This window comes from Mya arenaria, chromosome 12, assembly GCF_026914265.1.
Source record: "Mya arenaria isolate MELC-2E11 chromosome 12, ASM2691426v1".
NCBI lineage: Eukaryota > Metazoa > Mollusca > Bivalvia > Myida > Myidae > Mya > Mya arenaria.
The window spans coordinates 39,188,075-39,215,656 of NC_069133.1; the positions used below are offsets into that span (position 1 = coordinate 39,188,075).

General features: G+C 35.4%; 2 protein-coding genes across 4 annotated transcripts; both read right to left on the reverse strand.

Annotated features, from left to right (window-relative positions):
• Positions 1-1,512: 1,512 nt before the first annotated feature.
• LOC128212188 (uncharacterized) lies at positions 1,513-17,062 on the reverse strand. 2 transcript variants are annotated; one of them, XM_052917510.1, is made up of 2 exons: positions 16,956-17,062; positions 1,513-4,916 (listed from the first exon to the last, which is right to left on the reverse strand). In XM_052917510.1, exon 2 carries the CDS (start codon positions 4,912-4,914, stop codon positions 3,166-3,168), a length of 1,749 nt encoding a protein of 582 aa, XP_052773470.1. In that variant the 5' UTR covers positions 4,915-4,916; positions 16,956-17,062; the 3' UTR covers positions 1,513-3,165. The 2 variants fall into 2 exon arrangements, with proteins under 2 accessions (XP_052773470.1, XP_052773469.1); XM_052917509.1 differs by lacking the exon at positions 16,956-17,062 and adding an exon at positions 10,029-10,148.
• A 1,170-nt stretch (positions 17,063-18,232) lies between these two features.
• LOC128212416 (neuronal acetylcholine receptor subunit beta-3-like) lies at positions 18,233-25,897 on the reverse strand. Of its 2 annotated transcripts, XM_052917874.1 has the most exons (7): positions 25,592-25,897; positions 24,476-24,658; positions 23,016-23,140; positions 21,918-22,046; positions 20,741-20,908; positions 18,952-19,525; positions 18,233-18,370 (listed from the first exon to the last, which is right to left on the reverse strand). In XM_052917874.1, exons 2-7 carry the CDS (start codon positions 24,642-24,644, stop codon positions 18,252-18,254), a joined length of 1,284 nt encoding a protein of 427 aa, XP_052773834.1. In that variant the 5' UTR covers positions 24,645-24,658; positions 25,592-25,897; the 3' UTR covers positions 18,233-18,251. The 2 variants fall into 2 exon arrangements, with proteins under 2 accessions (XP_052773834.1, XP_052773833.1); XM_052917873.1 differs by lacking the exon at positions 25,592-25,897 and having other exon boundaries at positions 24,476-24,788.
• Between the last annotated feature and the right edge of the window lie 1,685 nt (positions 25,898-27,582).

Below are 27,582 nucleotides of genomic sequence, written 5' to 3' on the forward strand. Positions count from 1 at the left end.
CTTACATAAACGTGATATCGTTGTGTAAAACGCATTGAATCTTACTTACTAATGCATCACAACAACAACCACGACACATGTATCTTTGCAGTTTTTGCGCATATTTCAAACTCGAAATTTTCTGGATTTGTCTACCACGAGTAAATGTTTAATAATAGCGACGGTATATGTATCTGTACTAATCACGTGACCCCCACATGCTAAATATACACACAATAAACTGGAAAACAGTTATGCGCTATTTTTAAACGGGTAAACTCAGCTGAAACACCGACGAAATATTATTTTAATTCTGTATAATCATGAATATTCGGCCTCAAACTAGTTCGTATTGATAATTAGGCTTATTTTTTGAGGAAATACTGTTTTTGCCGATTTTCGGGCCATCAGGTGTCTAGTTCCTTTAAACGAACACATCTGTAGTTCGATGGGAATAACTTTTCTTATTTATCATACTGGCTTGCGCGAAAAGGAGTGTATATAGGATATGATTTAAATCCAATTGCGTTCCAGTGTATAATCGATTTCATTACCAATAATTGATTTGATTGCATTTGCTAATGTTTATCTTTTGTTTTTAAACAACCTCAGAAAACGAAACGGACGGAAATGTTATGGTGATAATACTGTAGAAGGTTAAACATGTATCGATGATTTCATAATGACTTTCGAGTAATATGTTGATGTCATTAGTAACTAATTATAAATGTTAATTGTTTCCGTCTGACTTTTTAACTCATATTCGTTTGAATGTACAATGAGTGCTTATGAAGAATATTATAATATACTGCCTCACTTTAGATTGAATAATAGTATCATAATTCACCATTCTTAAATTAAGTACTGTAAGAAATCTTTATTACAGTGTTGTTTCATTTTATATTTTTTGTATATACCATGGACCGTAATTTGTTTCTTACTTTGTATTATTTCAAATTAACTCATATCGAACCCGAATATGTTTCCTGCGCCCAGCCTATCCGATATCGGGTCACGTACTAACCGAGTCACGAGACTATCAAGTCGACAACCTACAGTCAAAACTCGCTGTGTCGAAGTCGTTGGGACTTCTGGAAGTATTTTGAGATAACGAATATTCGATATAACCGAAACTACTAAAACCAATGCTTTCGAAAAAAGTTCTACATAACCTGAACTCGAGATAACAGAGTTTGACATATTGCATTTCGACTGTATTTACATTTATCAAGACGTCAACACTATCTGAGAAATGTTCCGTTTATTCATCGTAATCGGAAAAAGACGCCATTTTGTTACGATATAAAGATAAGTGACCCAATATGGAAAATGTGGGTCACCGCGTGACCAGTCTTGGACCAATGGCGTTGCGCCATTCATGTTCGAGGCGTAGGCGTAATATACTCAATTATGGGCTTTATGTGCAAATGATTAAACTGCTGCAAAACATGAACAAGTTTATTTTGATTTTTTATTCAACAAATATTTCATTCTAGCAAAATAAAAACATCGTATAAAAACAATGTAGCACTATCAGAACAAAGACGAAAATGTGGGCAAAACATTTATCCGCTGGATACAAGACGCATTGTACTATTGAGGTACAAGTAAAATGCTCCGAACAGGAATTTATATGATTGAAATTACGCAGCCTGAAAATAACGTCAATACTAAAGCTGTAGTGTTTCTAATTTGCAAATAAAAAACACCAAAAAAAAACCCCTCAAACATTTGTGTATGTTTTAAATATGAATTAAAGAAAATAACGCGGTGAAAGCTGCACTCTCACAAATTGACAGTTTTGACCATATTTTTGTCTCAGAATCAACTCATTTCCGCATCAGTGCCTGTCATTCAGTCATATACGATAACTCCATATAGAACCGATCTCAACTGCCAAAACAAGTCATTGTTCTTAAAGCGTTAGTAACCCTCTCAGCCATAAAACATCAATTTTCAAACGTAAATACATGTATTAAAGCAGCCAGCAATCTTATATCACTGGTTTCCAGCCAATAATCAATCTGTGAGAGTGCACCTTTAAATTCTCGACCAAAGGTCAAGGACGTCACTACCCATATCCTCATACAGCAAGGTTATACACTGTTGAGATTCAGCTTACCCGTACCATTCTTTCATCTGTTATATGGACTCGCCCATGGTTTTAAAAATGCACTTTTTATTACGAAATAAAGTATGGCAAATCATTAGGAGTATTAAAACTTAGATACTGTCTGCTGGAACCATTCATCAAATGTTGATACATTCTCAAATATTATCTTTGAAGTTCACGATTTTGAAAAGTGTTAGTTCCTTATAAGATCCATTCTATGCGTTATAACCTTATGTCTTATAGTTTGATTTGTTTAAATGTACTTATATGTCACAAGAAACTATGTAGTGAACGTGAATAAAAATATGTTCTGTTCTGTTCTGTTCTGGTACGCGATTCAACAAAAGGCATAAAGGTTAAGTTATAATCATGTTTGTGCATGTGCCCTTGTGGGCGTGAGGTTTTGTTGTCAGTTATTTTTTATTTTTTCCTTGACTGTACCGGCGTGGGTTCCCCCCCCCCCCTACACTAAAACCAGTATATTTCCCCATACATTCATTTTTCTACAATTTTGGTATCAAAGAGTAAAACAGTTGTAATATTAGTATTTCACTGCATTACCAGGAAAAAATGGTGCCAAAATATGAGCGAGTCCCTTTAACATTTAAATCAACTAAACATTTCTGGACAAAGGTCAGTGTTTCGAATAGATTATATCCAAAGGTGTGTAACTTCTAGCGTTTCTCTGCCGAAGAACATCATGTTTGTCTCCCTTTTTAAGCCATAACTAGGAATACTGCCTTTTTACGAATCAAGTGATAATGTTAATACAAATTATGTGCTATTGTAACGAAACACGTGGTATTATTACGAAGCAAGTGGTATTGCTACGAATATTGTGGTTTTGTTACGAATCACGTGGTATGTAACAAATCACGTGGTATTGTTACGAAACAAGTAGTATTGTTACGAATCACGCGGTATAGGTTGAAATTCAATGGTATTGTTTCGAATCACGTGATTCTGTTAAAATTCAAATGATATTGTTACACGTCGTGTCGTATTGGTACGAATCATACGGTGTTGTTACAAATCACGTTGTACAGTTACAAATCACGTGATGTTGTTAAAAATCACGTGGTATCGTCGTTTTCATCGAGACACGTGGAAAGCCCGTCGTTTGTCCTTGAACTTTCAAATCCCGACTCACTGACCGCCATTTCCGGTAATTTACATTTGATCGTCATCTTATTGTCGTGATTAGTAACTGTGTTTACTGCTTCCGGTTGTTTAAATGAAACTCTTTGTGAACTTGATCTTGATAATTTCGTCGAAGATGCAAAACTATGCTTTGAATTCTCTTTGGAAATATTTCTGCAAGGCTCGTGGTTATTTTCTGTATTATCATTTGCATGCAGACAATCAGCGTCCGTTCCAAGGTTTTCGTTAAGCGATGCGTCCGCTTGTGCACCGGAAACCAACGCTAATTGGAGCTCCATTCTGCACATTGTACAACGACATTTCTCAATTTCCGCCATCGTCTGACCGTGGTGCATGCCGGGAGTTTTCAGATAGAACTGGCGATCATGCAACCTCGACTGCTTATTAAGGAGGATAAAATCGCCAGATGAGACGTCATAAAGTTCCGGAACAGGGGAACCGGCGCGTGACGGTGGCCTAGAAGGAGACACGTTAGGGGTCAAAGAGAGTCCCTTAAAACGAGCCCCTTTCGGAGATTTTATTCTCTCTGGAGAGGTAGGTCGGGACGGCGGCTGGGGGATATTTGGATCGTCGTAATAGCTTAGAATATGTTCAACTCGCCTGTTATAATCAATCCGTTCGCTCGCTATACGACGCGGGTCATTTTCAAACAGTTTTTGTAAATTTGTAGTTCGACGGCGATCATATTTTGGATGTTTCAGGTAGTCACGTCTAATTTCCGCTAGAAAGCAACTTGCCTTGTTTGCACGCAAAGTCTGCGTTTTTAGCAGCTGCGTCAAGTCATGTCGAGATTTTCCGAAATACATAACTTTCCCATTGTCGATATAAACAGTTGCTCTGTTTGTATCCTGGACATGATATTTCTTTTGTTTATTGTCAAATTCGCGTGTAAATGGGCTACTAGATGAACTCGACACAGACTTTGTATCATCGAAATGAAACATATCAATTTTGTTGGGTTCGATAAATGTCTTTGGTCTTGCGTTCAAAAACTGCCTTGAGACTTTGGGCTCTTGAAGTAAACGTGCGCTGTCATTTGAAGTATGCCTACGATTTTTCAAAATCTCGGCACTCGTGACCGGGAAAACGGGTGCAGTTTGTGCCCGACCGTTATTTTCCTCGCCGTTTTGACTTGATCTTGATACTGGCACTATAGGAGTAGGCGGTACTTCCGCTAATCGTCTACGCGCAGAATTAACGCGACACTGCTTCTGGAACGTCGATACGTAGTCCGAATTACGTTTAGGAAAGGAAAATGCCGATTTAGTATTTGATACTAAGTCATTCATATTATTTTTCTCGGTTTCTGAAACGTTGCTGGACAACATAAAGTTTTCTCTGTTTGAAACGTGCTCACGTTGGGAATATATTGGATCTGTGTCATGTAACGTCAAAATGACGTCATACGTCTTCCCTGTGGTCGTTTCTTTGCTCGACGTACGTCGCTCAGTCCTTGAACGTGGACGAGAGCTGTTCTGCGCCGATTGACGGCCGGTTGACGACGTTGGACGGGGTGAAGGGAATTTTCTTGGTGTAAACGAGCGATCAGAGGAGTTTCCGACGGCGATGAGTTCGTCGACGTCGTCGGGAATCGTCTTTGCCGTGAGTTGGTAGCGTGGCGGCATCCGCTGCCATAGCGTCCACGTCTGTACGGTTGACATATCTGAAAATATATTACGATCGTATGAAAATCAAGTAACGTTATATATCTCCGTAAAAGTGGAAAGGTTGTGGCTTGAAAAAACATAAGGAAACAATTGCAAATTAAATAAATGTTCGAACATGAAGAAAATTTCCCGAGCCTCGATGTTTTTTTTGCCGGTCCCGGTGAGTTCGAGCCAACGAACATTATATGTACCTATGGAAGCGTATATCATAAAATATTACACTGAATACTGATGATTTGATCATGAAATTGTTTATGTTGACGTCACAAGTTATAACTTGACATGTTGTCAAACATATGTTCTTCAACACCTTTAACTGAATCTTTCGTCGATGAAAATAAATTATTCACTACTAACTGTAGATGTTGACTTAATTGAAACGAAAAATAATGTTAAACACGTTATGTCGACTGTACAAAAATGTTCAACTAATTTTGTCGATGAAATAACTTACACTGTATTCACTTATTAACTGTATATTTTGACTTAATTTTGTCGACAAATAAGGTTATACACTTTGTGTCGACTGTACAAAGATGTTCAACTAGTTTTGTCGATGAAAATAACTTATCCCTTATAAACGGGATATGTTGATTTAATGTTGTCGACAAATAAATTTGAACAATTTATGTCGCGTAATTGATGACTCAGTGTGTACAACTAGTTCTGTCGACCTAAATTTGATGATACTTAAAGCATTTTCGTTCTCACTCCTTCGATATCAATAGCAGTATTTGTAAACAATTGTTCGTAATGAAATGCAGTTGAAGTGCAGGGCAAATAAAGCTTTTCCCCTTGTTTAATGAGACCAAACATACCACAAAACGGTTCATTTATTCGTCACTGAAATAAATTGTCATACAGTGATAAGACTTAGATTAAAGCCACAATGATTTGAAATGAGAAAGTTTACATATTTTATGCTTGCTTCAAATAACTATATCGTATTGATAACATAATTCGAATGTGTGATATGCAGAATTTGCGTCTAAATAATTGTATTGAAAGTGATATTCAAGTTAGTAAATACTTTGAGATCAATTGTCAGGCGTGTAGCTGCCTATACGCGAGTACGCGGCTGAATCAACATGATTCTGACAAAAAAAATCAGCCAAAGTTACAGTATGCGTACTTGACTAGATTATCCTAAAACCGTCCATTTTCCAGTTCTAAATAAAGCACATCAGAAGGCTCAGATTCCACCAGATTCCACTATGGTTTTCAAACTCCGAGGGGGCATGCCCCCGGACCCCGCCTACCACAATTATGAGTCCATATGAATACAGGGCTAGTTACGCCCCTGATTATTTGTAGAGACAGCTTTAAGCTACCTTACATGAATCACCCTTGATTTAGAAACGAATTCGAAGCCAGTAGAAGGGGGCGTATTCAATAAACAACTTCGATCAAACTTAGGTTAAGAATGGAATCTGAGTATTTTGATTGGAGTGTAAAAACAACTGATAAAAAGACTGAATGGAACCACTCAAAGCATATCTAACGATGAGGATTACAATTATATTGAAAACTGTCCCCCTGGCGTCTGCTATAAAAGTATATGAGAACATGCGCATTAAGTAAGGGATTACACCCACGACCTCTTGGATAAGAGGCAGATACATCTTTGTATAGATCTTTAAGATCAAATGATATATCATCAACCGTATGAATAAATCAAAGCAAACTTAAATGATTTAGGAGTGATCAGGTAAGGGGAAGGGGGATTGGGGCGGTGTGATTCCGCGAGTGCCATACATAAAGATACTTGGTATAAATGTATCCATGGAAATGTTTAAGAGATAATAATTATAATTGTAAACATCATTAAATGTTAATAGTCAGTTTAATGAAACAAATTTTCTTCAATAACATGTTTTTCACAATCGGTTTAGTTAAGTATTGTCTCCATTTCCAACTTGACCGAAGGAAGGCTTTCATCTTGACCCTAGGGCCACTCCTTTTTTATTTTTTGGTTTACAAGAATTTTTGGGAAAAATGTCCACCGGGCGGTCGAAAAAAAAAAAAAAAAAAAAAAGGAAAAAAGTCACAAAACATACTCTTTAAGGGTAAAAATCAGAGAACAACATAAAAACATTGAAAATATATATCATTTACATGACATTTTAAATTTTTAGACTGCTATTAATGCATGTTTTAATACACTCAAAGTTTCAAAGTTCTAATTAAACACATAGTTTAAATCTTACATACTGTGCATATAAAACATCAATGAAATTGACTATAAAACATGTTTACATGTATAAATTACACTTTTTATCAAAGATACATTGAATATCACTCAGCAAGACATTTGTTAAGCTTCAAGGGTATGTTAAAGCAAAAGTGAACGCACAACACTAAACTGAACAATATTAAATTGAAAAAAAGAAAAGCAATTTTACGCATTAAAATACAAAAAAATGCACTGTATTAAAACAATACATACTATTTTCTAAACATTGTTTCAGTTATTTCAATATTGGAAAATGCCAATTAAGTGAAATAATTACCAATTTTGTAAATAAGGAAGTAACATTTTATGAAGACATTTGAGCTTTAAATTTGTGAAAGCAATTCCTGAAAAACTAAAAACCAAACTAAACCTAGATTTGAGTTTTAATAACCTTAACCATGGTGTGTCCTAGTTGTGTGTAACTCGATCCATGCTAAGTTCGGATATTTTCGGACCGGGATATTTACCATGGGATGATCACCAAATCCATTTCAAATTCAAATCTTGCAGCAAATTACCACATCAGTACATAAAAATCACATAACAAAATAATAAATCTAGCATGTGACTTAACTTTATGTACCAATGATAGTAACAGAGAAATCCATAATTATGTATCGGATATTTTCATCTTCTTCCAACTCCGCCATTTTGTGTATACACGAGTTCACAGGGCATCTATACTTCATGCTTGTTTATTTTTCATTTTAAAGAGTATTCCTTGGTTACAACAACAAATCTCATTTATAGTGAAATATCAAGTTCATTACAAATTGAAATGGACTTATTCAAAATAGTTTTCCGTGTTATTTTATCTAAATATTTGCACACAACTCATGGCATTAGTATTAAAATGTCATTGAGACATGTGTTCAACTCTTTCATTGTTTTTACTCTACTATTAACCCAAACATGAATAAACATGTAATCTAGAATAAACACAAGCTTTACATTGACTCAATAACAAGTATTTCCAAACCATTTTGTGATTTCAAATCCATAACCACCATCGACCGAACTTGTGAAACTAGGTCACCGGTGTCAACTTAGAAATTTTACTTTCGATTTCACCACTTACACTTAGTGCACTGTTATTTGTTATTTAACCATAAAATGTTATAAAATGTTTTTCTCACACATAATTTACAGATATTTGTGTCTACTAATTCGGTGGCAGCCGCTGACAATTTTATTTTTTTTATCTATAAACAACTATATTTTCATGACCTAAATTGGCGGGGAATAACAACGACAGTTATTGTTTGTGTCGGCTGTTAAATTTGCCAATGTTTATTGCTATTGTTATTTTAACAACTCCTGCATATTTTAATTAATTATTTCATACAAAGAATGACTGCTATCGTCAATTCCGCCATTGCCATCGGCGCTGCCATAACAGTTGACTGGCTCACATGCTATCACTATAAATTGGCAAATACGGCCACGGAACAACAAACCAGTCGAGATCTACTGCATTCGTACTCTTATCTGTGCGTTTTTCTTTCGTTTCGCACCAAAATCAATACGGTCGGGAAAATAATTTTGAAAAAATAGTGAAATTCATTTTTTATTTTTTTTGTACTTTTCGGAAAATTAGACCCGCCGGTTTTGTAAACCAATTTATATAAAAGTAGTGGCCTAGGAATACGTGTGCATTTGTTAAAAGAATGTAGACAATATAATTCCATCATATTAAATATATCATGTATATTTTAAATGTCGATGTTTAAAAGTTATAAAGATTTGCTTAAGCAACTTTGGCTTACGACACTAAATCATGTTCAATTAAATAATGACATTGATCTTATACAATCTGTACAATCTCAAGTGTTTTAAACGTTTATTGTAAATCTGTTTAGATATTATTATTAATCTAATAAACTTTTAACAGCGTTATAAAATGAGGGAGTGTCAATAAACTATTGATTAATACTGTTGTATAAAATTCGAAGGTTAAGGTTATAATACATGAAATACAAGTTAAACGAAAGTAAACCGAGGGAGCAACAGCGCCGGTAGAAATAGTTCCCTTAAATTAAAATACACAAATGATGATCGATTTATAGATTTTCATTGAAAATCATAGTCGGCAGTTTCGGTAAGTGATGGGAAATATTTAATTTGGTATATGCATACATACATAAAACTAAAACTATATATTATATCATTCGGAACATCTCGGCAATTTTCCATCGAAAACAACCTCGAATGTATATGGACGGTTAACAATGTCAGAATTCTTTACATTTAACTACACTGCAAGAAGATCATGTAGTGATTTCAATTTAGCGGTTACACTTATAAACTTTAATCGTGAGAATCTGGACTATTTCATGCAAGAATACACTTGACTGGTAATCATTTTAAACTTAATGATGCAAAATACAGGTTTAAAACAATACAATTAATTAATACTATTATTGAACATTTTACGAACTACTTCTACTGATGAACCGCCTTACATCCGAAGTCGTTTTCGATGGAAATTGGCCGAGGTTTTCCGAATGTATATCATATATATTCACCATGCAGAGACAATACTGCTACCTATGTTGAAGGTTAGTAGATCATTAAGAGTGATGTCAATACCAGATAGGCAATCATTCAGTACTAGACTTAATCATTAAGAGTTGTAACTTTCGCGGGGTCCGCCTACTGACATGTAATCTAACTATCATATAGTACCCATTACAGTGTGAAAAGGTCGCGAATTAAATTTGACGTAATTTTGTTTCGAATATATATTTTCATTTCTTTCACATTTTGGGCTCGTTATATTCAAACATTCAATTATTTTATGTCATAAACATGTATATATAATCGCTGCACCATTGAGTGTTGCTAAAGTTAAGAAAACTTGAAAATAATATTGAACCTGAACGGATAAAACTGGAGCATCGTCGAATGCGTGAGGGACTCGGAAGTAGCGGGTCGAACATCCGCGGTCGCGCCGCTAGACGGTCGACGTCACTTCCTTTAAGCGTCATCGGGCTTACTTTCGTTACTAGTCACTTCTCAGATAAACAACTAAGCCATGTCCACATGTAAACTACTTGAATGTCCATCCCAACGTCAAATTTTACTATTCAAAAACTACTTATTCAGTTGCACATCATGCTAAGTATTATTTTTTTTCAACAATCTGACGTTGACGTCAAAATCCGTTATGTTTGCACTGTCAAACGTATATCACAGTTAAGGACTGGACGAATAACCAAGGCACGGTACGAAAAAATGTCATCTGACATCAACTTAAAAAGTGAATTCACTATTTAAATATTTCCATTTTTTTCCAATCTTCTGTAAGAATTATTGCATCACGCAGAAATATAATTCTCTTTCCAGACAATGATTTGACTTCTTGTTGTAATTTCTCAGTCAATAGAGTAGTTGTACTTTTACTCAACCCTTCAACAATAAAACACAATTAAAACGACCACTTCTGCTATCATATAGTTTCCCTGTATTTTGTTTATTTACAAACACTCAGCCATCAATGTATATCCTTTGTTCTTATATGGATTTCTAGCCTTTTTGTTGCGTTATCACTCAAAATGGCTTGTTCAACCGCTTGCACAAATGGACCGCTTTCAATTTCATACGTTATTAAAATATACGATGAAATGGCTCATGTTTCCGATCAATTTTTAATTCCCACATTTAACGGATACATTTCAGCCCGATTTCCATTATTAATTCATTTCCTTTCTTAGGCGTACTTCCGATAACTTGCCGTCGCACACAAAACGCATAACAATAATTATAAATCCATTTTCGCAAGGTCCAAAGTAAATCGTCTTTTAGAAAGGCACAATTCTGAATAGAAAATTATAAACTCAACAGCGATTTCAGAGAACTATACATTTAATGATTCATCAAGTCCTCCTCGGGTACCACCGATACACACTATGCTATGCTTCGTTGTATATGACGTGAAACGGAAGTAAGTACCGTTGTTGCCGACGATGGTTTTAAGAATTCCTCAAATATAACACAATACTTGAAAATACATTTTTAGAATTTGATACTTAAGTATTCTCCATTCGGTTTGATCTCAGCAAATATTTGCGTATAAAACTAAAACAAGGCAGTGAACTTTCTTCATTTCGGAAGCCATTCAAAAGCTAGATCTTAAGTGTGGAGATTATGTTTGTTTGATTTGTAATCCACTTTTAGCAAGATTAACTTGTCACAAGAATTACGTATTGAATACCGAATGGAACGTTTGGGGCCTTTAAAAGCTGCACTCTCACAGATTAACAGTTTTGATATTTATTTTTGTTTTTGTCTCAAAATCAGCTGATTTTGGTATCAATGCCTTCAATTCAGTCATATAATATAACTCACAATAGAACATATCTCAATTGTTTAGAAAACAGCCGAAAAACTCATTTTTCCTAAAGCGTTAGTCACAAAGCATCAATTTTCGAACGTAAATATGAATAATTGCAATCTGATCTTTTATCAGCAGTCTTATATCACTTGTTTCTAGACATTAACGCAAAATCTGGCTCGTTCCAAGACAAAAAATTTAAAAAAACAGTGTCAAACTGTCTTTCTGTGAGAGTGCATCTTTAAAGTACTCTGTATAACGAAACTAAGAATGATTTTATAATCCAATTCTGTGTTCGCACTTTTCGAAGCATCTGAGAAAGTATGCAGTTAAAGAATTTAATCTGTGACATAGTCGAGACTGGTTTTAGATCGTGCACTGATTGAAACTTGGGCCTAATTTCAATCGAATATTTTTTTTAATTTTTATTTTACAAAACATAATGTTTACTTTACTCAAGTGCAAAAATCAAATATCATCTTTGAAGACCACAGTTTTCGGTTTTGTTGTTGCATGATTGGTTGATTGACATTATCACGTGATTTTATCAATGCATTGTAAAAATGTCAAAATCTCCATCACTGTTTATATGTCCTGGTGGTTTAGTGGTGCAGGCGTCGGTTTTCTAATTCATCTATATATAGCTAGCGCATCATTTTGAACAAAACACAAATAGTACGTGCATGAAGGAAATATGAAGAAAATTGCAATATAGTATATACTTGAAGACATGTCATATACTATTTATTAAATTTTTAAACTGAAGCATATATTTAATCACTAATGTTTTTGAGAATATCCGCACAGGTAATGCCATACATTCAGTACATGTAATATAAGTATTTTATCATAAGTCTGTAATGAAAATCAAGTTGAAACAGATTAACATTTAATACTGATATGTCCAATGTTTAACGATATATGGTCTGCATTCCGTCCATATCAATTTGTGAATAATCCAAAAATCATGATTTTTTTATATTTTGATATCAAGCCAGAATGTGTCCTATGCTAAACATTAAGCGTGTTATATTTACTCTGCATTAGAAAGGAAATATTATTATTATTGTAAATAATGCATAAGTCGTTAAAACTGTGGAAATATTGATTACTGTTATATGTTTATGTGCACACACACAAAATGTGTTTTAAACATCATGGCCACTTTTATTTTTGCGTCAGGGGCCGGAGGCCTTTATCGCAATAAACTTTTGTCTTTTTATAAAACAAGTTATACAGAAAAAGAAAGCAAATCCTATTAAAAAATTCTGATTCGGTGGATGAAATGATACAAAATTGCATAATACTTAGAGTTCAATCATAACATCTAGGAATATAAGCCTGTCGTAGATCATTATACATTAGACAAACTAAACCAAAATGAAAATCATCTTTAATATCGTTTAAATCACACAACTAACATTTTCTGTCTCATCAAGGGGTATTGTTATGTCTACCAAGTTCAATATTTTTAAGTTTTTGGGGCACAGTTTGACATTTCGAACGTTTCCTTATACAATAATACATACATATTGCAAAAAATAGTCCTTATCATGAAAACAAATGCACGCATATAAACAGATTCTGGAAAAAAGCCAAAACCGTTTGACTGAATGAAAGCTTAGCTGAAATCTTCCTAGCTCCTGGAGTTGCTAGGAATTGTTGTAGCGTTTGACGTTTGGTACCCCTTGCAAAAGTTTCTATGTACTCTTTCTATCTTACCCGAGTGAACATAACCCCATACTTCTAAACTATTGATTAAGATAGACAAAACAAAGACATGATTAAGTTCAACGTCATATCAGTATAGACCTGGTTACTTTTAGCGGATTCAGACCACCTCCCCGTGAAATCGTTCAAATTTACTTTTTATTTCAGTATTTGAGAACAGTGTAATGTCAAATAAGCCCAAAATGCACCCTTTTGGGCTAGAAATTGTCTTTTTTTTCTTGTGACAGTACTCCCCTCACCCCATGACAATACTTTAGAGCAAATAGATTTCGGTTTTGAGGGAGGTGCGCATGTCAAAAAGTAAGGCCCCGAAGTAACGTACGCAATGACTTACCCGCCGTTGTACAATCAGCCTGCATTATAGATCCACCACTGGTGATTACGACACCGAGATGATTACACGAATTGATAATGTCAAGAATCGATCACTCTAAGTCTACTTATCACTTCCAACTTAACGTCCAATATTTCTGAAAACCATTATTTCAGTATGTTTTAGATTGAGAGTCGAATTCCCCTTACAGCAATAAATATATGGAATATTAAATGACTTGCAAGCCCCCCTCCCCATATAGGTGCTTGTACAGCATTAAACATATTAAATATTAAAGCCTCCCTCCCCTGTACTATGAAACAAAATAGCTGCGTTGTCTGCATAAAGCAGTAAATATACTGTAATTTCATCAATCGTCATACCTGCATTTTAAACCTTGTCAATATCATTCAGGAAGAGCAAGCGGCAAAAAGGATAGGTGTATTTTCCCTAGGAGCAATAACAAGTTTTAAAATGAAAAGGAGTAGCGCTCATGTGGCGGATCCATGGTCTAGTGTTAACACACTTGACTGTCAATCCAGGGGTCGCAGGTTCGATTTCCCGCCGCATCACTAAAATACAAACGTCCTTTGGAAAGGACGTTAAATGGGGGTCCCGTGTGACAGTGCTATACACTGGTGCACGTAGCTCTAGCCAGGGCTACATTCTGTCTGTGCACTATGCTCCAAAATCCTAAAATGAGCAACCATCTTATCGGAGCCCTTACCGAAAGGGCAAGGCCCGAGTGCGAGTATAAATAAGCTTACATACCACCGTTATGCTCATGATAGGTATAACCACTCTTGCGCACAGTGGTCAGAAGTTGGCTCAGGGAGAGCAATATTTGATATGCATATAGAGAGCTGAATTTTCTACCTTCTGTTCCCAATGCGTAGGAGTGTAACTGCCATCTCGTGACACTTCTACTCATTACAGGTTGTGAAAAGTGGGTAATTTTCCGTAATTAATGATCGCCAAATACGTTGTGACGTTGTTGCGTTGTGAAACGACTTAATATGCTTATAAAATGTAGTTCGGTAAATGTTTGTAATTTCGTTATGTTTTCTTCCAACATTGTTGATATATAAACATTGAAATCATCCAATAAAGATTCGTATTGAAACTTGGTTCGTTAAACATCACTGAAAGCAGGTCGTTTCAGTATTAAAACATACGGAGTGTGTAATTATCATGTTTAAGATAGCGTATACATAATTCATTTACTTGTTTTAAATAATACGAAGTAAGGATAAATAATTTCTGAAGTTGGTATGATGCAATAGTGTGGTTCTTAATATCAGAAATCAGTAAGTTGAATTATTTGAAAATATTGCCTGATTAAAGTATTGAATTTATTAAACAATGTAATGGCCTTAAAGTCAGATTGACCTTAATATGAATCTACTTCAACACAGTAGCCCCGTGATATATGGCACATAAGCAATGGTTTTGTATTGCATTGCAATATTAGCTTACAAGTAAGAACAACCCGGTTGTATATGTGATAATAAATACACGTTTTGAAACTCTTCAAAGGGTTTAAATACTTTCAGATCGTAAATTATGCACGGCTTCGTATAAGATATAGGATAAAGATCATATATCATAAATTATTAGTGTTAACGCAAATGTTTCCGTCAATTGGGTCGCAGTACGGATTAAGATTAACTAATTTAGACACCTTCGGACGAAAACAGCAATCAACGTTCCATTTATCTGGCATTTGGTCATTAAATGGTTTTTATAAGATGATTATGTTATAATTAGATGACATGAAGTACAATTTTAATGATTAATAATGAAATGAGTGAGCAAAGTGAATGAGCAGTTCTTAATCATTAAGAGTTAATTTCAGGTCATCAAACTCACTTAAAATACAACTTCATTGACTGAATAATTGTCAATGCAAAATACGACACAGAGAGTGTGTACGGTGGACCTTTAAACACCAGTGAAAGTTGATTTTTTATGATTAAGCCTAGTACTTAATGATTTCCTATCTGCAATTTAATTGGCTGAAAATGTAGGTTGTATTCTAATGAGCGATTCATGCATGCACGCTGGCTAGTATGTGACATTTCGCGCCAAAAAAAAGAGCGAATGTTTATTTTTTGCTTATGCTAGAAATCACGATGTTTTAAAGATCATTAATACTTGCAAAAACTATTAAGTTTGTATTGCATATTGATATTAAATTCCTATTAAAGGACATTGAATACCTCCATACTCTTTTGAGTGAAGACTTTAAGCACCTTTTAATGATATTTAATGAGAAACAAATTGATAGATATTTGCAACTGTCTTTATTCATCTCTATGAAGTGCATACTTTTTATGACATGTAGGATTTTATATTACATTTTAAACAATACGAAACATATATAAAATGTAATAGTTAGTATTTAATTTATTTGGTCTCTAGAAAGATTTACTAGTTCCATATCTATCCGTTAATTATTTTTTTGCTCGAAATGCCTGAAAACCGCTGTACAATTTACTGAATAAATCTGAAACATGGCTAAATTTGAATTTTGGCGGTTGTTTTTGTGGGATGCTTTTTAAACGATGAAACCAGAATCCGCCCGGTCCCTGAACACTTATAAATAATATAGCGAACATTTGAGGGCTTTTTTTAACCGTAAATTTGCCAATCTTTGAATTATATTTATCATTCTGAGGCGAATTTAATACACTTTGGAGCTTTGAATGCGCCTGATACAGTATTGGATAAAACATTCTGTGTTTTTCTATAAAGTTTTTAATACAATTTACTGCGTTTTGAATAAGTATAGCAATTAGGTGTCCGCATACAGGGGCGTAGCTAGGCCTAAAAAAACTTGTAGGCCCGATGGTTCGGTAATACCCAACCCAAAGATTTCTTTCTAAATTAGAAACAAAACAGTGCAGTTTGGAGCATTCCAAGAGAAGAACAAAACGCACAATTACATCCATTTTATATGCACATTACACAAACTTAAATATATATGCAATGATTACAAAAAAAACAACAAGCAATACACCTAGCACATAGTTTAAATAAACACCAGACTTGCTTGTTATAATAACGTTATATACAGCTTTTGAGTTGTTCTTATTGCATTTTGGGGTTATTCAATTGTTTTCAATTTTCAAAAATTACAAGGCCTTTATGTGGCTACGCCACTGGCTCTCACCAAAGAAGTTGTGGGTTCGATCCCAACCACGGCTACTTTATCACAGCCTCTCAAAATGGACACCTGTACTAATTTCTACCCAGGGAACCGACTCTAGATGATTTTATAAACTATCAGATTTCGTGACAATCCAGCTAAATGAAATTAGTATAAAACTATATAAAGCAATCTAAAATTACAGCACAATGCATAATAGTTACACGCATAGACTCACACGCCGATAGTCATTCTGAACTATTCAATGGATACTTACTTTCTTATATTTCAGCTCATCCGAGGCGCCAGAGTACTAATATCCTTAAAATATCCTTCAATACATGTTTCAATCTCAAAATAACACTCCCAAGAAGGACCCGTACTGGTGAATGTCCTTTTTTCTGTGCAATAGAGGTCAATTTTGCGACCATACATTTGTATTACGTGAAATGCCTTATCAACGACTGAAGTTAAGTCAGTGAAAATTGACATTGCCTTATAGGAACATTTGTTCCAACAAACATTTAAACTAATAGACTGAATGTTAATCAAGTCTTGTGCAAACTCAAGCACTTTCAATAGCAGATTTGTCAGATTTTCTCTCTAAGCAATGTAAATAAATTTATCACAAAATTTTCGCTTTCAATTTGCTTAGTCCCCGGGCCCTACTAGGCATGACAGGAGCACGGAGTTAAAATAGATAAATGTTACCTTTTTGGGCTTTAATGTTGATTTAAAGTCCTTGGTGGCATTTAAAAGTTTTGTAAAACCTATTTCATTTTTGAATCTCAAAATTTAAAAACTGACCATAAATGGTCCGTATTTCAACTCACATTTAACTTAACTTCAAGTTTAACTTTAAGTTCAAATTTGTAATGAAATGTTAGTATGAATCAATAAGTTGACCATTAATAGCCGTATTTAATATTTGAGTAGTGATGGAGAAAGTCTTTATTAGGTGTTGTAAACACTGCTTTTATGACATTTATATTAAATTCGTTTTTCTAAATTTAACTTTTATCAAAAGTACCATTCACAGGTCAAATTAATGTGTCTAGTTTCAATTTTAATCAAATACGCATGTTCAATATAAATAAAACTGATTACTCAAATCGTACTTTACATATCGAACCAAAAATGTTATAAAGAGAAAAATTAATCATTCTTATCATTGTTAACAAATAAAACAAACATTATTGTTATCATGGTATGGTTTCAAGGTTGTTAGTACAGTCGAATCCCGTTGGCTCGAATTCGCTTGGCTCAAATTCCTCTTTGGCTCGAACTTGATGTTTAACCAGTATAGGTTATCGTTCACTAGTATACTTTCCAAAAATGCGTTAGCGTTTGCCTCCCTTATAAACTCTGTAACTTATTATGATTTAGCAGATCCATACATATAGGATCATTTTTGTTGCAATGTAAGATCGTAATATATTTCACCGATTGAGCACCGAGAGCTATATTTCACGAGTGATGTAGCAACGAGTGAAATGTTTACTTTTGGTGTTCACTAGATGCATATAAATTGCGATCTTTCACTGAAAACAACAACAACATTGTTTTTCTTTTATCATATGCCTTTTAAAGATATAAAATGATATTTTTTTTCAGAAAGCGCGTCCAATTGAAGGCGAACGACATGCCGGAAATAACGTCGTTGAATCTGTGTCCCAGTCCTGTGCGCGCTTGCTTTGGATATGGAATAGAAAACGGGTTAAAATATCAAAACAATAAAAACTATCAAAATATCATTTCACTGTTTGATACAGTAAAATATCAGTTTTATTTCAATTTTTTATTAATGTAACCATTACTACACTACATTGCCGCCATTCTGATTTTAAAACGTAAATTGAATTCATGTTCGAACTTTCCATAGGCGGGCCCAGGCCGCAAAACAGATAATCGCCGAGTCACGCGGTTCAAATCTGTAACTGTATGTAGTAACGTGTCAACTATTATTTATAACTTCTGTGGCGTTTGAAACAAACGTCAATTGGATAATTTACACACCTTTTTATTGTATTAGACCAAAGCACAAAATACACATATTTGTACGTATAAGTTGCGTGATTGTAAAACTCATTGTTGACAAGCAGTGACAATCTTAAAGCATTATACAAGACTGCTAATTGCATATGTTACGGTATCTATTATATAAGCCATACTTTGAATACAGTAAAATATTACATTTTTGTATCGAAATTAAAATCAAACCATTTAATTGTATATACTGACGGCGAATAATACAAAAGTTATTACAAACGTACAGATTAAAAAAATCCAGAAAAACATGTAATCAAGAGAGCTGGTAACATTTTTCCAATTAACATCATCGCTTCCATCATCGGCAATGTTATTGCTTTTCTCGGTTAGACTTGGAACACTGTTAGCCCCGACTTTTCCTTTCTTACCTATCTTTTCACCTTTACACTGTAGTCTTTTACAAACATTGTAAATTCTCTTGTAAAACCTAGTGACTGGTCGATTATCAAGATGTCTGGTTAGTAGCCTTAGTTCTAATAACGAAATTGTAACTATTGCGGTACTTAAGCAACTCATCGTTAAGAGGTACACTGCCATTAATGAAACCACATTCGAATTCTTCGGCAGCTCTGCCGAAACAATTGTCAAGAACACCGCCATTGACAAAAATACTGTGATTGCGTATGACGCGCGTTCTCCTGACGTCACCGGAAGCGCGAAAGTGATGACGTTTAAGAACGACAGAAGCGTGACGGGCATGATAATGTTGATGACGTAATAGGTTGGTTTTCGCTTCATCTTTATTTTGAATATAACTGCAGCCTCTTCAGTGTTTACCTCCTCCGCTGAAGTTCCAATCTGAAAATAATACAGAGTTACATAGCAACTAATATGAATGCCATCATTGTAATTTTCTTAATATTAATACACATCCAGCAGTCTAACCATTATTAATATACAACCTACATTTTCAGCCAATGAAATTACAAAGAGGCGATTATTTATAACTAGGCTTAATCATATTTTTGAACTTTCGTGGCCGTTTAAAGGTCCGCCTTCTGTCCCTAATCCGATACACAGTCACTGCCTCAGATTTTGCGTTAGAAATGTTTCAGCCAATTAAGTAGTATTCTAAGACAGTAAAATAACCTAAAGTAATATTTTAATGATTAAGAACGTTTCGTTCGCTACGCTCACTCCGCCCATTCTTAATCAATAAAATATAACTTCATGTCATCTAAATATTACTTAATACTTACTTACAGGCCAAATTATTTAAATTAGCGAAAGTGTATAATTTTAATCTCGAAAGTTGAAGGTGGCGTAATGCACCAGTCAGTTGTAACCACGCCCCTCTCGAAGATCCGGAGGAAAGCGGGGACTTTGTCTTACGGTCCAGCCAATCCCAGGTAAAATCCCCACCAAATGCCCCCGCACCCGGAAGACATCCGAGGTAAATCCTATTCCCCGCTATGATCGACGCAAAACCGAAACCACCACATTTACTCGGCACTGCGGGACGCCCTTTGTATCAAATTATCCGCACGGGATTTAAAAAAAAACGGTAACGCCCATGCTACGTGTTGCGGTTCCAATATAAGAGACAATGTGTAGAAAACACTCTTTAACATGGAACCATTTATGTATTCATTACCAGCAAACAGTACCCTTTCAAAGGATTGGCTCGCCGGTCAGGAAACAAATGGTCAATGGCTCTGTATAATTACTCACGTACTGCATCAAAAACTATAAACGAAGGGCTCAACACAACACCTTATATAATGTCAAAATGTTACAAAATACAAAGAAAACTACAAGACCCAGTACGACGAGTTTGCTTAAATGTACAAAGTTTGGTAATCGCGGGTTTGATTCCCGACCTAGGTGCATGTGAGTTTGGCTAGTTTTCCGGGTTCTCCGGTTTCCGATACAACACAAGATCACACTCTCATGCAAAATCGTGTCAACGAGATTGACTTAATATGTGGTAATTTAACTTTCTTCTCAATCGTTACAACATAAATAAGTTACTTATGTGTTACGTTAGCCTCTCAAATATTTTGTAAATCAAACCAAATTCCACAGAGCGTTTTCCTCAAACTCGTCTAGATAAATCCCGTTATTTCCTTCGTTGATCTCCACCTCTTCCTTAGAATAACTCCACGCTATGATCTTTATTGGACATTCTTGGACATCGAACGGGAAATACGTAATATTGACGTCACATGTAGACTCCAGAACCTGAAGTATGAACGTATATGTTTACTTGTGTATTCAAGCCTACATATGTCATAACATATTGCACAGCTATCAAACAGAATTAAAACAAATAAAGCCACCCTAGAACGAGTTATAAGATAAAACAGTCGAACCCCGGTGGCTCGAAGTCCCAGGACCCGGCGAAAATACCTCGAGCCTCGGGGAGTTCGAGCCAAGCGGGAACGCTTTTCTTTAGTATAAAAACATCGGTCTTTTTCATCCAGTTCGAGCCAACGAAAAAATCGAGCCACGCGAGTTCGAGCCAACAGGATTCGACTGTATTTGCATAGCCTACTTTATTAGGCTTGTTGTATCCTCGCGTACAACTGAAATGGCGTTACGTTATGTTCCTCATGTGGTTATGTTTCCAAACATACAAGAAAAAAAAGAAAAAAAAAGTGGTTTATATATCATAAAAGTAGTTTTCGTCTTTTCTCTAGCATGAAATTACATTATTAGGCACTTAGGACATACAAGGGTAGCAGTGCATCGTATTTCCTTTCAATGGGAGGTAACTTTAAAACATTTTACTCCATATATTTCCGTGATTGCATTCTCTTGGCATGTTTTGAGGAAATACTGTATTTGCCGATTTTTGAACGATCCGGTGTCTAGTCCCTTTAAGGAGTGTTGAGCAACCGGTCGCATTGAACCAAGTAGTTCTTTGGAATTATTGTTAGTAAAATAGCGCTGGCACCTTGGGTGTTTACGGTGTTATATTTTCAAAACAACAACAACAACAGAGCGTTCAAAATAAAGAAAAATAACGATTGATCATACCATACCAATGCAGTATGTGTATATCACGTGATAAATGACGTTATAAATGCTACGTCGAAAGGCAATATTTTGGTTGTATACACACACTGCAGTTGAGTATTGATTTTTGTTGCAGGCGACCGACTGAATTTGTATATATAAAGTTGTACCGGGTTAACAACAAAGTCTAGATACGTATACACAGCATGATACAGCAAACGTTAATACTAACCTGAAAAGGCATCCAGATAACATTGCCTTGGTTGTCAACCTTTACGTTGAGAAAGGTCGAGCCCAGCCCCGTGAACGTCTTAAAGGGATTACGCAGCGACGCGTCGGGTCTCCATATATCGTCTTGGGGCTAGAAACACAATGTAAATTTTAGTGTACACACAACTACCAATTTTAAATGATACGATTATAGACATTTGTATTTGTATTCAAATAACATACAATTATTGACTTATTGTTGTGAGGTTGCTTTTGCCACTAGTAGTATGTAACCCAGCCGAATGTGAGGTAGGGTTTTTAGAGATGCGCATGCGCTCTCTTGAATGTGTGCCTTGGGGCACAGTGGACTTGTTCTTGAAATAAGAGAACAAGAAGAGCAGATATATAGTGTGTTTGTGTGGTTTAAAGGGTTCAAGTTTAGTAATACAGGGAATTTAGATCTAATGGAACCAATACACCCCACAAACACTTCATTACTAACTGTGAATTTGCTGTTATATTATAAAAAAACACATTTTGGACCGAGGTGATATGAACTGCATAATACAGTTTATAAGTAAATATCAGTTTATTACATGATACTGAGTGATTATATTATATTATGACGTCATATGATAACCTCTTTCCGGTCCATTAATAGACAGGTCAATATGGCGTTTTTAAATAAAAAAATCCAACGTTATAATGACGTCATGTGATAAACTGTTTCCGGTCTTAAAATAGACGGGTCAGTTTGGCGTTTTATTTTTTCTTCGAAAATTATACTTCGTCTAATCATTTATAGGTTATGTAATAATATACAATTATTTAATCGTTTGGGTTATCTACATCACTTTGTCTTTCAAATAGTCCGTAATGGGTTTTTCTCTTGAAGAGTAGGTATCGTCCTCTTATGAAATTTTAAATTCAAATCGAAAGGTGTTACATGTGCTGCCTAATTGTCCACCAAATCCATATATATTTAAGGATTGATCGCATTTCATCTTGCGTTTATGTTGTATGAATGCAATACGGCACGCGAGCAAATTTCATGAAACGCGCTAGCGCTTCTCGATTATTTGCTCGCTTGCCTTACTTAAAGCGTTTTTCTTGAACACACCAATATGAGCCTGTCCAAGCCCCCATAGTCGTCTGGATCCCACGTGAGGAACTCATCTTTCCACTGCAACACAAGGTAGCCAGACACCTTGAGGCTCTCTTCTTGCTCATTGAAGTCGATAATAGCTGTAAAAGATAGTGGGCTGATTGTTCACCATTAAAGTTAACAACGTTGTTAACGTCATCGTTGTTAACTTTCAAATATGTTTTAAAACGTCATAAAATAGAAATCAAGCCAGTAAAAGCAGTCAGTTTTATAAATACATTTATGATACAAAGTTTTCCTTATAAGTTCAAAACTTAAAGTTAACAGCGTTGTTAACTTTCAAATCTGTATAAAACCCCCGCAATGAAATAGAAATCAAGCGAACCATTGCCAGTAAAAGCATTAGGTTTCACAGATACACTCATGGTCCGCAGTGTTCTTAATAATGTGTGAGACCACAGATATAGCTTTACTTGTTTTTAAGTATACGAGCACATCTTCAAGAAATAAACTTTTAATGGTAAACAACGATGTTGTTCATCACATTGTAAACTTTAACAACATTCTGAATAACCGGGCCAATCAACGATGTTGTTCATCACATTGTAAACTTTAACAACATTCTGAACAACCGGGCCAATCAACGATGTTGTTCATCACATTGTAAACTTAAACAACATTCTGAACAACCGGGCCAATCAACGATGTTGTTCATCACATTGTAAACTTTAACAACATTCTGAACAACCGGGCCAATCTTTATTGCATATTGACTGTTAATGAAAATATTCTGAAAACCACTATCAAAATTTCATGAAGAATATTTGGTGCGAGGGATTTTCAACAATGCACAAGTGCCCTACTGGTGTTACAACTCTCAACAAACTGAACACCTCGGCCAGTTTCCATCCACGTACGTATTTCGACGGTTAACAATGTCAGAATTCTTAACAAGAAGATCGCGCAGTGATTTCAATATCACAGTTAAATCTGTAAAGGACTTTACTCTTGGAAATCTGAATTATTTATGCAATACTACACTTCACTGGCAATCAAGTTGAACAACATATACGTTAAGTTAATTAATAATACTATTTAAACTTTTAAGAACTATTTTTACTAATGTACCGGCATACATCCGAGGTTGTCTTCGATTGAAAATGGCCGAAGTGTTCCGAATGCTATCTCAAATACAAATACACGTACGGAATTACTGCTTTGTAATAGATTGCAGAAACGTTTTGATGGTTGACGCTCTTGTTAAGATACAAATGACAATATTTTAAATAAGGTACTATTTTATGCCGCTTTCATGTCGTTGTTTTGAAAATACAAATATTGTTGCTAGTAAAAATGTGAAAGTTTGCCTTTTTTGCAAATCTGAATTAATCTCTTTTCAGTAAAGATAAATTATTGAATAACAAATATGTTAAGAAGGTTATTATAGATTTGTTTGGAAACAGTGTTTAACTCACAAGACAGCACAAAGTCGCAGTAAACCAGGATGGGTTCATTCTGATTGGCTACCGGCCTCACTTTCTTGTTGTAACCGTCGGTGGTGAACAGTTTCATCATTAAAGCTTTGACGTTGTCGGCGGTCTGTGCCTCGGTTTGGTGTACAGTCACAAGCACCAGCACACACATAAAATGCAAAACACCTACACAACAAACGCGAATTTTTATCATGTTGTCTTTATTATTTAGTGAGTTTATGATTTTCCGGTAATTAACAAATCACTGCATTAACCATCTTGAATTTCATGAATACACAAACAGATGGATAGAGTAATGCACCAGTCTATTGTTACCACAGCCCCCCCCCCCCCCCCCCCCCCCGGTCCGAGGAATAGCGGGAACTTTGACTTACGGTCCAGAAAAGCCTGGGTAACATCCACGCCATGCGGGGACGAACTGCTGGTAAAATCCCCGCCAAATGCCCCGTACCCCAGGGACCCTAGGTTCCTCTCTATTTTTGGCGCGAAGACAAAACCACCGCATTAACCTGACACTGCGGGGCCACCTGGAAGGTAAAAACACGGCCCAATTCCCCCGCTATCCCCGGTATACCCACGGACCTTGGGGCCGTGGTTACATTTGACTGGTGCATAAACACTTCTGAAACGTGAATTATCGCATAAATAAAACAAAATGTGTAATTTTTAGGGTTTTCAAAATCACTTTTTCTTCTTACAAATCCCAAACCATTCTTAACAATATACTCTGTTGATTTCGGTACCCTTTAAATATACTAAATAAAATGTTAAATTCAACGTGTCTTGATCTCAGCCGTTGTATCAAATGTAAGTCTTCTTATGCACACCAAATCGCAAATTTCAAAGCTTCTGAAAGCAGCAACATATAACAGACACATATTAACAGTTTATATTGTATTGTCCTTGTCCAAGAAAACTACCTTCCTGTCACATTTATGCTTTTAAGGCAACATTGCGTTAAGGTTTCTAACTTTGTGATAGTATTCATTATGCAGTCATACATCATTGACTCCATTCACTGTATACGTTCGTTATTCATATCGAGAAATCCGATTAGCTACATCGTTCTTAGGTCCGACTCAAACGAATATTAAATACCTCTCCAGTACTGGTCTATCGTTCTAATAGCTACACATATTTAAAGATGTAGACAAAACATCTGCCTTAAGCATTGCTTGGACTCATCAACATAATAGAATCTGAAGCATTTTCCTCTCCATAATTCGCATTCGTCGTATCTCTAGTAATTTATAAATATTTAATGCTGCTCCATCCAAATATACGATAGTATTTTTATATATCTTAGTGTTGAATAAACAAATAGTCGTACTATAAATATAATCCGTGTTCTAGTCCAATAAACTAAATACTGATAAGATATCGTTACCCAAACCTAATAAATTAAAACATGTTGATGATTTTGACTTTTATTTACTTGCATACGAATTACCCATTTTAAAATAGTATCTTTGCATGTTATTCAACGCAAATTTCGAACCTTTAAACGATGATGCCACCTGTATTGGTAATGTTTATAAAGCTGTGAGGTATTATACTCAGTAAACTTACTTTTTGGATGTCGATGAATTAATAATCATTGATTAAAGCTTATATGATTGCACTGTACTTAGTCGCTATCAATGCGTGAATGGATGAAAACTATTGATATTAGATTCTGACACGCTTACTTCTTCCCCATATTGTAATATATAATATGGATAAGATTATTTGAATGTTATTTTAAATACAGTCGAACCCCGTTCGCTCGAACTCACAGTGAGCGGCGAAAATACATCGAGCCTCGGATAATTCGAGCCAAGCGGGAATGTTTACCTTCAGTTTAAAGAAATCGGCCCTTTCATCAAATTTCGGACCAACGAGGAATTCGAGCCAAGCGATTTCGAGGCGACGTGTTTCGGCTGTACTCTATACCTTTCATATACGCGAAATATAACATGCTTGCAGGAAATTATATTGATAACATTATTTATCATAAAGCATCTGTTTAAAATTAATATATATGTTTATTTATATACATATATTTGTGCATTGTGTGTACCCTATATTGATTGTTGTATAATCTTATTTATCTACCAATAACATGATTCGTTTTTATACCTGTTTAATTGAGGTGTTGGTTTTCTTCAAATTTGCTTCAATGAAAATGTCCATTGTATAGATTATTGTTTGTATATTCTATAGCCGTATACAGTCGAACCCCGATGGCTCGAACTCGCTTGGCTCGAATTCCTCGATGGCTCAAACTGGATGTATAAGACCGATTTCCTTATTCTGAAGGTAAGCGTTTTTGCTTGGCTCGAATAATCCGAGGCTCGAGGTATTTTCGCCGGTCCCTGTGAGTTCGAGCCAACGGGGTTGGTTCATAAGTATATTAATGGATTGTTGGGATAAATGGTTAATGTTCGACTTCTCAACAATTCAAACACGTTAAATAAACACGTAATCATAAACATGTTTGTTACAAGAGCAATCCAACAGTTTATACTCACATTTTATTTGATATATATTTTTCTCATTCTAAGCACTTACAAATGTCCAGATGTATTTTACCCCTTTTCGATGGTCGTCATGATTTGCCATGGTTAAGGTATGGAATAATATAAATAGTATTTAGTATGGAGGGAAAATTAAAATTCATCTTTAGATTTCTTTTCTTTAAGGTTGTACACGCTTATATAACCATCATTCCCCGAATATATGAGTGAGTGAGTGAGTGAGTGAGTGAGTGAGTGAGTGAGTGAGTGAGTGAGTGAGTGAGTGAGTGAGTGAGTGAGTGAGTGAGTGAGTGAGTGAGTGAGTGAGTGAGTGAGTGAGTGAGTGAGTGAGTGAGTGAGTGAGTGAGTGAGTGAGTGAGTGAGTGAGTGAGTGAGTGAGTGAGTGAGTGAGTGAGTGAGTGAGTGAGTGAGTGAGTGAGTGAGTGAGTGAGTGAGTGAGTGAGTGAGTGAGTGAGTGAGTGAGTGAGTGAGTGAGTGAGTGAGTGAGTGAGTGAGTGAGTGAGTGAGTGAGTGAGTGAGTGAGTGAGTGAGTGAGTGAGTGAGTGAGTGAGTGAGTGAGTGAGTGAGTGAGTG